The sequence below is a fragment of the Thalassophryne amazonica genome, chromosome 8, assembly GCF_902500255.1.
Source record: "Thalassophryne amazonica chromosome 8, fThaAma1.1, whole genome shotgun sequence".
NCBI lineage: Eukaryota > Metazoa > Chordata > Actinopteri > Batrachoidiformes > Batrachoididae > Thalassophryne > Thalassophryne amazonica.
In genome coordinates, this window is record NC_047110.1 from 108,805,050 (window position 1) to 108,818,507 (window position 13,458).

Consider the following 13,458-nt stretch of genomic DNA (forward strand, 5'->3'; position numbering starts at 1 on the left):
TGTTGGGAGTCCAGTACTGTGTGAAGAATGGAACTCAGGGTGCGTGGGGGCAGCAAAGTGTTCATAGGTTGGACTGCTTGAGGGAAGAAGCTGTTGCACAGTCTGGTTGTTCTGCACTTGATGCTGCGGAACCTTCTTCCAGATGGTGTTGGGGGCTGATAAGTTGTGAACCTGAGGGTGGGTGTTTAGAGTTGAGGCTTCTTCAGCCTTCAGAGGAAGTATAGAGGCTGTTGGATTTCCTTGGCCAGGGAGCTGGTGTTGGTGGACCAGGAGAGGTCATCTGGTGAACTTGGTGCTCTTCACCAGATCAACCATGGCATTGTTGATGTTTCATGGGAAGTTATTGATGTTGATACTCACCTCTTTGGTCTTTTGGACATTCACAAACAGATTGTTGCCCCAGTCTAACTGTTTCACCTCTTCTCTGTTTGTTGTGTTGTCAATGTTGCTGATGAGCCTAGCTAATTTTGCGCAATTCAAAATGCACCAAATTACAAGGATAAAAATACAGTGCAGAAAGCAGCAGAAAGCCCACACATGGTGTTCCTGCTTCATGCAACAAGAAGCAAAATGGATTTAATCATCGCATTATTTATTTAACCATCACATTAACAAGCAGAAGCTAATGTGCTAATTGAGTGAATCATTTAATTTATTTTGAACCAAAAAAAAGAAACAAAAAGAAACCATAATCCACAAGAAAGATATGTCAATGAAGAAATGATGCTCGAAAAGGAGTAGGAATAAGTAAACACTTATAATTAATGTTATTGTACAAGGCACAAAGAACTCAAGAGTAAGCTGTATATTGTTTAGCTAAATGTATGCATGTTTGTGTCATTAAATGTTATTAAACATCTGTACATTAAAAAAAATGACAGTTAGCCTTACCTTAGTCTTGCTGTCCTCCTTGTTACTGTTCTGGCTGTCCCACAAAGTCCAGTTTCAAGAGTGTGGTCTTTCAGTTTCAGAGTATGATTTAATTTCACTAATTTTCTAAGACTTAAAAATACAGTGCAGAAAGAAGCAGAAAGCCCAGCGGGGCCTCCACCTAAATAACAGTTTCATAAAATTATAGAACATTTAGAAGTGGCATTCAGAAAATAATGACTAAACTACACGTGAGTGATTACATCCCTTTAGTCACAAAGAAAAAATAGAATAACAAGATCAGTGGTAAATGGACTGCATTTAAATCACACTTTTTCCATCTGAATCAGAAGCTCAAAAGTGCTTTACAATGATCCAAGGGTCCTTAGTGATTTTCCAGTCAGGCTGGAGTTTGAACCAAGGATCCTCTGGTCTCAAGCCCCTTAATCACTAGACCATCACTTCCCCCTAGATCAAGATAAAAATGTAGAGTGGAAACTGCAACTTGTGTCTTAGTAAAACCAGCCTTCTGTTTACCCAACCTAAGACCTTTGTAAGCAGCATAGTAGTTATTTTTATCTGTCTGCTTTTTAAAACCACCTTGTCTTTTTACCCCCAATAACCCAGAGATCACCAGCGTCTGAGCTGAACGCCAGTGGTTCCAGTGGATTTGTTGGACAGACTTCGAGCAAATTGGCTATGTTCCTGAAAACTAAGCAGAATAAAGGTGAGACTTGGCGTTTCTAACACAACGGTTCCACTGTGTGAGTTGTTTTCTACTGCTCTGTAAGCATATTGTGATGAACGTTGTCATTGTTAATCATTGTTTTGTCTCACAGTCCCTTTGGTCATCACCAGTGCGTCAGATCTGTTGCATGGTTCCAGTAACTTCGGGCTTGCAGTTTCCTTTCAGAGACACCGACAGGGAGAAAAGGACACTGTCAGGGGGACAGCGGACACGGTGAGTTACACAACTGCAGTTCCAGTCACTTCCGCTTTGAACTTTAGGTTAAGTTTGATTTGTTGTCAGGAGGATGACGGGAAACCAACAAAAGTGCCAACAAAGTAAACCACGCACACTATTCTGGGTGTGAACATCAACCGATGTACATCTGAAAATCTATGTGGTTAATACAGCTAAGGGTACAGTCTGGTCCATAAGTATTTGGATGGCAACATGTTTGCAGTTCTCAAAAGCTGCAAGAAATAGATGAGTGAGGGAAGCTACCAATGCATCCACAACAACTCTGAAGAAGTTCAAGGTTTCAGCTGTTGTCAGATGCACCAGTAGTCTCCCACAAGAAAACAGGTGAAATTTAGGCTTGACTCTCCCATGTGCCTTCTGCCAAACTGTAGCTGGAGATTTAACTTTGATCATACTCCTTAAGTGGATTTTCAGTTCGCAGTCTGCACACTACAAAATTATTTGTTATAGCAATATTGTGTGTTGAAGCTCAAATCACTAATGTTGCTTGTTGGAGCTTGATAGTGAAGCGTATGGTACTCTGTGGTTAGTCTTTCTGGAATGGTTGGTTCTCAAAAACTAAGCGACCATGTGAGGATGAGACTAGTGAGGGAAGCCACCAAGACACCCAACCATCTCTGAATTTCAGGCTTCTCTGTCTGTGATAGGACAGGCAACTTTTTTCAGTTGCACTACCAGTCATAACTTCTGGTGGAGTGGAACACAGGAGGATTTTGTTTCAAGGAAACACATACAATCTTGGCTTGAGTCCTCATTGTACTTTCTGGTAAAGTAGCTGAAAGTTCATATCTTCTTTTTAACAAAACTCCTTCTCTGTTCCTCTCCAGCGTGAAGCTTTCTAAGTGGTGATGCAACAGTCAAACGTTGTGCTGTGCACAGGAGCCTGTTTTTCCTTCAGAGTTATTATGGGTACCTTGGTGGCTTCCCTCACTAGTGTCCTATTTATCAAAGATACAACATTACATAAAATTGGTTCTTTTGCATTTATTTGTGAATATAGTTTCGTTTTTTTTTTTTTTTTTTTTTTTTTACTTAAATTTCAGGGGTCATCTTAATTTTGACCAGGACTGTAATCATTAATGTAAATGTTTTTGATGAGAATGTGGGAGCAGGCGAATGTTTCTTTGAAGGAGGTTTGTGTTTTGGCATTATGATAATTCATGTGTCGCCCTGAAAGGATGTTAATGATGAATGTTGGGCTCATCGCCATGACAACAGGCAGAGAATGAATGACCTGTGGAAGAAAATCTACCTAATGATGCTCGAGTATATCTGTTCTCTCTCACTTACTCAGTCTTTATCCATGTCCTTTCTCTCTCTCCCTCTATCACTTCATCATCCATCTCTCACTCACTCATGCTGTCCATTCATGTTCTCTCTCGCTCTTCTACAGTGCCGTTCTCTCTTTTCTACCCTTGCACACTCTCGTTTGCTCCTTTGTCACCATCACCGCACACTGTCACTCTGTGCTTTATAAGTTCCAGGTGCTAGCAGTTGAGAGTGATGGAGTGCAACGCGCCTAACTATGAGAAAAAGTGCTCAGATAGGTTAACAAATTGCTGTTCGGACCAAAGTCTTTATTTTTCTGTCTGCTCTCAACAGCGGGACGTCAAACAGAGTTCAGTCCTGGCCTGGATATGTGCTCTGGGCTGGATAGTGTTACAGATCAGGTGCCACTGGTTATTGTCTAACTCCCTGCTGATTGTGCGTTGCTTTTGTTTATCTCATTTTATTACTTTTACATAAATGTTTTTAATAACTATATATATATTTTTCAGTTTGTGAAATTACATTAACAATCCAGTTTAATTCAAAAATTATTTTGAGGCATGCATTTATTTGAGTTGCATGCTCTAAAAATGTGTCTGTATATATAATTTGGACAGATGTGACAAATAGCCTACATGACTTGGCATAAAGTCAGAAAAATACGATTTCTGACGATTTATTTATAAACTCATGTTTTTCGGACTTTAGGCCACGTCGGCTATTTGTCACATCTGTTCAAAAATGCGTCATGAAGAGGAAAAAACACACATCGAAAGGTTTATAAATCACATTTATTTTAGACACACAGTGTTCCTGCTTCATGTAACAAGAATCAAAATGGATTTAATCACCACATTATTTATTTATAGCCCAAACATCACATTAACAAGCAGATGCTAATGTGCTAATTGTATGAAAGAACAAATTTATTTTGAACAAAAAAATACAAAGGAAAAAATAATCCACAAGAAAAATATGTCTACCAAGAAATAATGCAAAGAATTCAAGAGTAAGCTGCATATTGTTGAGCTAAATGTATGCATGTTTACATCATTAAATGTGATTAAACATCTGTACATTAAAAAAAATTACACCCTTACCTTAGTCTGTCTGTCCTCCTTGTTACTGTTCTGGCTGTCCCACAAAGTCCAAACAAGTGGAGTGCCGAGTAGTATAAGATTATGTTACCTGTTTTTATTTTAAGAGTGTGGTCATTCAGTTTGAGAACATGATTTAATTTCACTAATTTTCAAAGAACCAGCACATCCCCCTCATTCAGATCTTGTTTCACAGCCATTGTCTCTATCTTAATGGTGCTTTACTTCCACCTTCTGCTTCGGAGTGTGAATCGCAGTACCTCTTTCAGATCAGTATACTGTATACTGGAGCAGCTAGTCACATAACGCTGGTATCACAGGACCAGCAAAACAAGAAAAAACAAAGCAAAAAAATGACTGGTACTCTGCAAAAGGCAGTATGTCAACCGGTCCCTCATAACGTCTGCAAGGGTGTATAGCTCCACAGTAAAGCAGCTGGGCTCTCTTAATGATTGTGTTGATTGTTCAGTGGTGACAATAAACTGTTTAATCTGAGTTCTTCATGTCCCGTCCAATGACATTGAATAGCTGGTTAGCTTTTGGCCTAGTTCAAAAATAATGAAGCCAAAGTGTGACATAACCATCAAAATTTAAAAGTGGTCTTTTTTGTGAAATGTTGTCATTTTAGGGATGGTTATATATCAGAGTTTTAATATTTCTATTGGTCTCGGTTCAGTCATTGCTAAAAAATTATCAGTGCATACGAGGTCTCTTAGAAAAGTATCCGACCTTTTTATTTTTTGCAAAAACCATATGGATTTGAATCACGTGTGATTGCATCAGCCAAGCTTGAACCTTCATGCGCTTGCGTGAGTTTTTTCACGCCTGTCGGTTGCATCATTCGCCTGTGAGCAGGCTTTGTTTGAGCAGTGGTCCACCCCTCTCGTCGGATTTTTATTGCGAATAAATGTCTGAACGATTTTGAGCTTTGCTGCATCAAATTTTTCCAGAAACTGTGAGAGACCTCCAGGTGGACACCATTCGGAAAATTCAGATGGCTTTCAGGGACAATTGTATGGAGATTACACAGATTAAGGAGTGCTCCAGCCAGTTTAAAGACCGCCCACAGCATCTGAGAGCGCGGTGCACTCCGAGCGCCGATCGACAGGCTGACACCGCGCTGAAACAACCAGATCATTTCTAACGTGAAGGCTTTGTTGATCCGGGACGTCGTCTGACTTCCACAAAAATGGCAGAAGACGTGGACATCAAGACTTTTTCGGCACATTCCACTGTTAGAGTTTTTTTCATGGAAAGAGAAGCGGAGGGATGTGCCACGGAGCCGCTTATGGCGCGGGACAAAAGCACCTCCGTGTTGGTCTCACAGGACGGCTTTCAGATGGCTTTCAGAAGGCTTTTGGTGGCTTTTCAGTCGTGTGACTATCCGAGAAATTGTGCATGAGCTGGACATGCCAGAACATGTCCTGTGAGGCTTCGTCATGGCGTTGCTTTGCGCCATGCAGCTCCACCGCGACGCCCGGTGAAATGTGCCGTTCATTTCCACAGTGGATGCTGTGTTGATCCGGGACGTCGTCTGACTTCCACAGGAATTGCGGAAGACGTGGACATCTGCACTTTTTCGGCACATTGAGACAGACGTGCGGAGGAATTCCGCGCGTCTGAGTGCACCGCACTCTCAGCCGCTGTGGGCGGTCTTTAAACCGGCTGGAGCACTCCTTAATCTGTGTAATCCCCATAAAATTGTCCCTGAAAGCCATCTGAATTTTCCGAATCGTGTCCACCTGGAGGTCTCTCACAGTTTCTGGAACAATTTGATGCAGCAAAGCTCCAAATCATTCAGACATTTATTTGCAATAAAAATCTGACGAGAGGGGTGGACCACTGCTCACACAAAGCCTGCTCACAGGGGAATGACGCAACCGACAGGCGTGAAAAAACTCACGCATGCGCATGAAGGTTCAAGCTTGGCTGATGCAATCACACGTGATTCAAATCCATATGGTTTTTGCAAAAAATAAAAAGGTCGGATACTTTTCTAACAGACCTCGTATATACAACCCCTGGCAAAAATTATGGAATCACCGGCCTCGGAGGATGTTCATTCAGTTGTTTAATTTTGTAGAAAAAAAGCAGATCACAGACATGTCATTTCAAATGGCAACTTTCTGGCTTTAAGAAACACTAATAAATCAGGAAAAAAAATTGTGGCAGTCAGTAACGGTTACTTTTTTAGACCTAGCAGAGGTAAAAAAAAAAAAAAAAATGGAATCACTCAATTCTGAGGAAAAAATGATGGAATCGTGAAAAACAAAAGAACACTCCAACACATCACTAGTATTTTGTTGCACCACCTCTGGCTTTTATAACAGCTTGCAGTCTCTGAGGCATGGACTTAATGAGTGACAAACAGTACTCTTCATCAATCTGGCTCCAACTTTCTCTGATTGCTGTTGCCAGATGAGCTTTGCAGGATGGAGCCTTGTCATGGACCATTTTCTTCAACTTCCACCAAAGATTTTCAATTGGATTAAGAGCCGGACTATTTACAGGCCATGACATTGACCCTATGTGTCTTTTTGCAAGGAATGTTTTCACAGGTTTTGCTCTATGGCAAGATGCATTATCATTTTGAAAAATGATTTCATCATCCCCAAACATCCTTTCAATTGATGGGATAAGAAAAGTGTCCAAAATATCAAGGTAAACTTGTGCATTTATTGATGATGTAATGACAGCCATCTCCCCAGTGCCTTTACCTGACATGCAGCCCCATATCATCAATGACTGTGGAAATTTACATGTTCTCCTCAGGCAGTCATCTTTATAAATCTCATTGGAACGGCACCAAACAAAAGTTCCAGCATCATCACCTTGCCCAATGCAGATTCGAGATTCATCACTGAATATGACTTTCATCCACAGTCCACGATTGCTTTTCTTTAGCCCATTGTAACCTTTTTTTTCTGTTTAGGTGTTAATGATGGCTTTTGTTTAGCTTTTCTGTATGTAAATCCCATTTCCTTTAGACAGTTTCTTACAGTTCGGTCACAGATGTTGACTCCAGTTTCCTCCCATTCGTTCCTCATTTATTTTGTTGTGCATTTTCAATTTTTGAGACATATTGCTTTAAGTTTTCTGTCTTGACGCTTTGATGTCGTCCTTGGTCTACCAGTATGTTTGCCTTTAACAACCTTCCCATGTCGTTTGTATTTGGTCCAGAGTTTAGACACAGCTGACTGTGAACAGCCAACATCTTTTGCAACATTGTGTGATGACTTACCCTCTTTTAAGAGTTTGATAATCCTCTCCTTTGTTTCAATTGACATCTCTCGTGTTGGAGCCATGATTCATGTCAGTCCACTTGGTGCAACAGCTCTCCAAGGTGTGATCACTCCTTTTTAGATGCAGACTAACGAGCAGATCTGATTTGATGCAGGTGTTAGTTTTGGGGATGAAAATTTACAGGGTGATTCCATAATTTATTCCTCAGAATTGAGTGAATCCATATTTTTTTTCCCTCTGCTTGGTCTAAAAAAGTAACCATTACTGACTGCCACAAATTTTTTTTCCTGATTTCTTATAGTGTTTCTTAAAGCCAGAAAGTTGCCATTTGAAATGACTTTAGTTTTGTGTCATGTCTGTGATCTGCTTTTTTTTCTACAAAATTAAACAACTGAATGAACATCCTCTGAGGCCGGTGATTACATAATTATTGCCAGGGGTTGTACTATAATGTGCTAAAGTGTAACGCTTGCGACAGCAGTTGGAGGTATCTTCTTTAGTCTGCAGAAGCCTGAAACAAAGAAATTATGTCCATTAGTTCCTGATATTATTGAACAAGTAATATAATTATTCTATTGAAGCAGAGTAGAAGATATAGCTAAGGTTTTGACACAAATAAATCAAGGACTTATTCTCAGCATTACACTTGTGACAGTTTTACCTTATTTTAGAAACATGATGTTTTTTTTTTGTAGGAAATGACATTTCTGCCTTTACAAAAATGTATTGCTGTGTGTTAGTATGAAGCACAAACAAACAGACATAATACAAGGTTATTTATTTAACATTCAACAAATGATAATGCTAAATATCAATGTCACACAAAATTGATGAAAAAAGTGCTATTTTTGGGGTAAATTTTGTGCATATCTCTGCAACTGTGCGGAATTTTTCCATGAAAATTTCAATACTTGTCAAAGACTATAGGCAACGCACAGATAAATCTGGATGGTGCTAAATAAAATAATGGCTTGTTCATGACAAATGCAATACAAATCAGCAGTTAGGCATCATTATTTTTTAAACTAGGCCTTCTGCTTGTTAACGCCTTGTTTGCATTCTAAATAAATAATGTCCCAAGTAAAAATATGATCCCCAAAGCATAAAGCAAAAGCTTAACCCCTCCTTTAAACATGGCTGACCTAGACAGTGCTATAGGTGCTAATTCCGTACACTTGGTTATAGAAGTGAAAAGGCATCGCTTGACATAATTACTTGCTAAATGTTGCTTCTTTGCAAAAAGCTTTTGAGTGTCTTTGTTTGACATCATAATCTTTGTGTGCCTGTGCATTATTCTTCGTTCATGTCCATATTTAACACAGTCGTTAATATACTTTGCCGCTTTGTCCTTCAGGACGTATTTGTAATGAGACTATGATCATGCCAGTCCATGAAGATTTGTAACCTGAATACACGTGATAAAACTTAGGCTTGAGGAAAACTAAAATCTGTTATTGCTGCATGTTATGGCCCGATCACACTGCATACGATGATTCCTGAACTAAGGGAAAAAAGTAAAAAAATAAAAATAAAAAAAAAGTCCTAAATTGTTGAAAAAAGTTGGACGTACGAGCTCACAAACCGGCTTCTACACGATATGAAAACTTTCAGCTGGTCGAATGAAGTCAAACTAAACGCTAATGTTACAAAAACTAAGCAAACAATACCACAGCAAAACGAAATACAGACGAATTGACGTTTTTGGTGGCATTTGTTCAAATTTTTTGAGAGTTTGAAAATCCTGATGAAGCGCCAGCTGCAGGAACAAAGCTGCATGAAGGTTAAACGATGCCAACAAAAGTCCATTTTTCTTGTTTCGTTTGGGCTTCATTGCCCTTTAAGTGCCATGTGACCGGGCCTTTAACAAACGGAAAATAAAATCTGACAGAGGGATACGTGCTCATATTTAGTGTCTTTCTTTGCCATAGAATGGAAGATCTTCTGTGTGGATGAGCTCTTTTCCAGTCTCAGCTTCCTCCAGCACAGTCAGCAGGCCGTCCCTGCAAACTGCTCCAGAACCAGGGTGAGTCCAGAACCAGAACACTGGAGCGTACTTTGAGAGTGCATAAAAGAGACCAGTCCAAATTTGAGCATGATTGGGTTTAACCAACAGAGTATTGATTATTGTAATTTATTGTCTACCAGCAGGAATAGTTTGTATCACCTGCTCTCTGTGAGGACTGAACAGCGTTAGTGTGTGTGCCTGTGTGCCCGTTATACTTTGTAGTGCATATAACTTCAACAACATCTAGCAGATTGGAGCCATTGTCTTGGATGAGTCAAAGTTTGATCATGTTCAAGTTTCACCAAGACCCCCTATGACAAAATATCGATCCTTATGCCTTGAATAACATGAACAAAATGAAATTGGATTTTCACCACATTTGAGCTGCACATCTTAAATGAGTGTATATCTTAGACAAGTTTGAATTTGAGCAAAATCATGATTCACCAAGACCATCTAATGACCGCCCACTTTACTGAAGCACATATTGATTGTTGTATTACATTATTCCCCAGCAACCATGGATTTGTTTGTTTTGTGTCAGTACCTGCTATCCATATTAGACATTAAAAAAAATAAAAATAGCAATTTTAATTTTGAAAGAAGAACTGCCGTTATTCTGTTTACACAAATCCCAATGTGGTGGCGTGGATCGGCCAGCAACGCAGCTGGTTGATTTTATTTCCAAACACACACACACACACACACACACACACACACACACACACACACACACATAAAACAATTCTCTGTGAACATCTAATGTATCTACCAAAGTGATCAAACCAACTCATTTAATGCTGTGGTACAAATTAACTGGCAGTGGGCGGGGACTAATGGCACCTTCTTTTAACTAATAAATCAGATCCTCCAAAATTTATTTTGTGTTTAAACCCAACAAGCTCTTTTAGTGGGAATGTTACTGACTACGTTTACATGCATCCAATAACCCTTTCATAATCAGAATATTAGCAATAACCCGGTTGCGCACGGCCATGTAAACACCTGCAAAACCCGAATATGACCCCTGGGTTACTCTTTTTCTAACCCGAATATCAGGCTATATAAACGCACATCGGAATATCCCCATAGAAAGGAACATTATTTTGTGTTCTGCGCATGTCCTATCCGCAAGGAATCTTGGTCTTTTGAGTACGGCAAGTACTTGTATGCGGCGCGTGCAACCCGCCGGACACCACAGAAGCAAAGGTAAACAAGCAGACGCGGCAGCACAGCACCACACTTTTGGAGCGAGGAGGAAACCGAATACTTCATTAGTATTGTGAAAGACATGAATATAATGTCTTTTATTGACGGTAGAAAGTACCGAGATAGCGACATTTACAAGAAGGTGGCCGAAAAGTTACGCAAAGCAGGATTTGCACGAACGCCAGACCAAATCAAGCACTGGTGGAAGACGTGTGTCGCTGTTTAGATGGGGATATGATACCAATGACCATGTATACAGGAGTAACTCTGTCTGCTTAAGCATATAAACGGGTTATTCCTAATGATTCAGAAACCGGAATATTGACCTTATCCCGAATATTAACGGCATGTAAACATGTCAGTTGTCTAGTTGGTGACTAAAACTAGTGAATGTTGATTTCTGCTTTGAGCAGGTGCAGCAGAACCACTGCATCGGCTACAAGTCCGAGTTCTGACTCTGACTGGTTTCCCTCCGGCTCTCAGGAGAGGGATGAACAACATTCTTCTTTGAGAACCCAGATTTCCAAAATTGAACAGTTCCTCAGTACAGAGAGGCTCCTCCTCCCCAAAAGACGACGAATTGACAACTAAACCACCAAAAACGTAATGTGAGCATGATCACCGCTGTTTCATAATTTCATCTTAGATTTATATAGTTTAACAAGTGCTTTAATTTTGCTGTTTTATTTGTAAAACTTTAAAATGTGTTTAGTGTTTGTGACTGATTTATGACATTTCATTTGAGTGGAAGACAGTTTTGTTTATAAGTTCTTTTCTGCTTATGTTGTTGGTTACAAAATATATTTTAATAATTTTATTTCCACTTGCAGTTGTAAATGCATAACTTACTGTTATATAAAATATGTAACTTTCTACTGCATCTTTATGTCTCATTATGAAGTCAAGAATGAGTTGAGATATGTTTCATTTAGTTAATTGGGGCCAACATTTGTTTCGTAACCAAGACATTCGAGGCCTGGCCTGCTAACATGACGCTAGAAAAAAGGCCTGTAACTGTTAATGAGCTAATTAACATTAATTAACTTTATGGCCAATCGGTGCTGCATGTCTCAGCAGAGCTTTAATTGTTGAGGCACCTTCTGGTCTAGATGATGTTTCTGCTGCTGCCTTTGTTGCAATTACAACTTGGCACATAACTACTTGGAATTTAACACCTATTAACACTAATTAAGAGGTAACAATTAGCCCTAATTCATAACAACAACAAAAAGTCAATTATTGCCTGTGTGTCCAATTAGCACGTAATAAAGAGGCACTTGTTAATTTTATGTTCCCCGTGAGGATGATGGCGGAGAGAACACGTGGATCCATGAGCACGAAGCTCACTGTTGACTTTGTGTTATTGTGACTGAAAGGACTTTGATGAACATTTTGGTGATGGTCCAGTAGGACAGAACTTCATTATTAATTCTATTCTGTTTCTTTATGACTGAACTTCTTCCTGGTGGATTTGTTCTCTTTAACTCTTTGATCATCTAACGTAATACGATCAAGCTACCGCTGTCAACCTCGTGAATATCCATCATCTCCGGTCCCTTGGGGACCACCAGGAGGTCCGGTTGGTGTAGAGTGGACTTCTGTATATCTCCTACATGGATGTCTTGGAAGCTGCATTGAGACGCACACAGATTGTTTTTCTGACACTCTGATCTTCATCTAATTGTTCTATATTCATTTACGTTGTCCTTCTGTTGTGCACTGAGTTGGATTTGGTTGTCTTATTTGCAAGTTTCCAACTATAAGTTACTGTGTGTTTTGTCAGTCTTGTTTTGTGCCTAACAGAATGGCCTGAGCAGATGGCCACCCCACTGAGTATGGTCTGCATGAGGTCTCTTCCTGTTAAAAAAAACAAACAAAAAACTCAGTTTATCTTTTCCTGTAAGTCCCCTCGGCTGCTCCCTTGTTTGCACTTGGGGTTGCCACAGCAAATCCAAGGTGGATCTGCATGTTGAATTGGCACAAGTTTTACGCCGGATGCCCTTCCTGACACAACTCCACATTACATGGAGAAATGTGGCAGGGGTGGGATTTGAACCCAGTACTGAAACCAGAACTGAAACCAAGTGCATTAACCACTTGGCCACCACCCCTGCTCTGTTTTTCCTCTTCCACTGTAGCAAATGTGCTTGCTCCAGGAGTGGGAAAGATCTAGACCTTACTTATTGTGTATAGCACTTTGAGATGACCTGAGGTGGCCCAGGCTGTGATTTGGCACTAGAAAATAAATAGATTTGAATGCCATTTGTGTTTGGGAATGCTACAGAGTGTCTGCACTGAAGTCAGAGGATTACCTTACCCAACTGTGATAAATGTGCAGAAGGCACATGTGATCATTCCTGTGTATTCTGGAGAATTAGTCACTTTTTGTTTTGTTCTTTTACTTGTTTAGAGGTCCTGTAACTTATACTCCAGTATGACTTATATACAGAACCTAGCATGTTGCCCGTGGGGATCCACGGCTCTAGCTGTGGATAAGGTTAGACCTTACCTGTGTGAAGCCCTTTGAGGCAACTCTGTTGTGATTTGGCGCTATATAAATGAAAATAAATTGAAAAAATAAACTGAAATTGAAATAGCTTGGGTCGTGTTTATAAAATAGATAGCTGACATTTTTCAAGGGTGGTAATAAATTATGCAAAGTTTCTGTAAATATTTGGAATGGGGTTGAGTCCAGAATGTAATTATTAATGTCCATTGTTCACTGTTGTTGTGTAATATCCATAATTTCTCCAAACATTTTAGTCCTATCAATGTTCTGT

At 39.8% G+C, this 13,458-nt stretch overlaps 1 protein-coding gene across 1 annotated transcript in view; it reads left to right on the top strand.

Annotated features, from left to right (window-relative positions):
- The window catches only part of LOC117514983 (myosin-9-like), a 50,257-nt gene extending 38,988 nt beyond the window's left edge, over positions 1-11,269 (top strand). Inside the window, exons 19-22 of the mRNA XM_034175545.1 lie at positions 1,498-1,597; positions 1,710-1,831; positions 9,393-9,487; positions 11,092-11,269. Of these exons, the coding sequence (XP_034031436.1) occupies positions 1,498-1,597; positions 1,710-1,831; positions 9,393-9,487; positions 11,092-11,269 (495 nt within the window). The remainder of the gene's footprint in view (positions 1-1,497; positions 1,598-1,709; positions 1,832-9,392; positions 9,488-11,091) is intronic.
- The last annotated feature ends 2,189 nt before the right edge of the window (positions 11,270-13,458 follow it).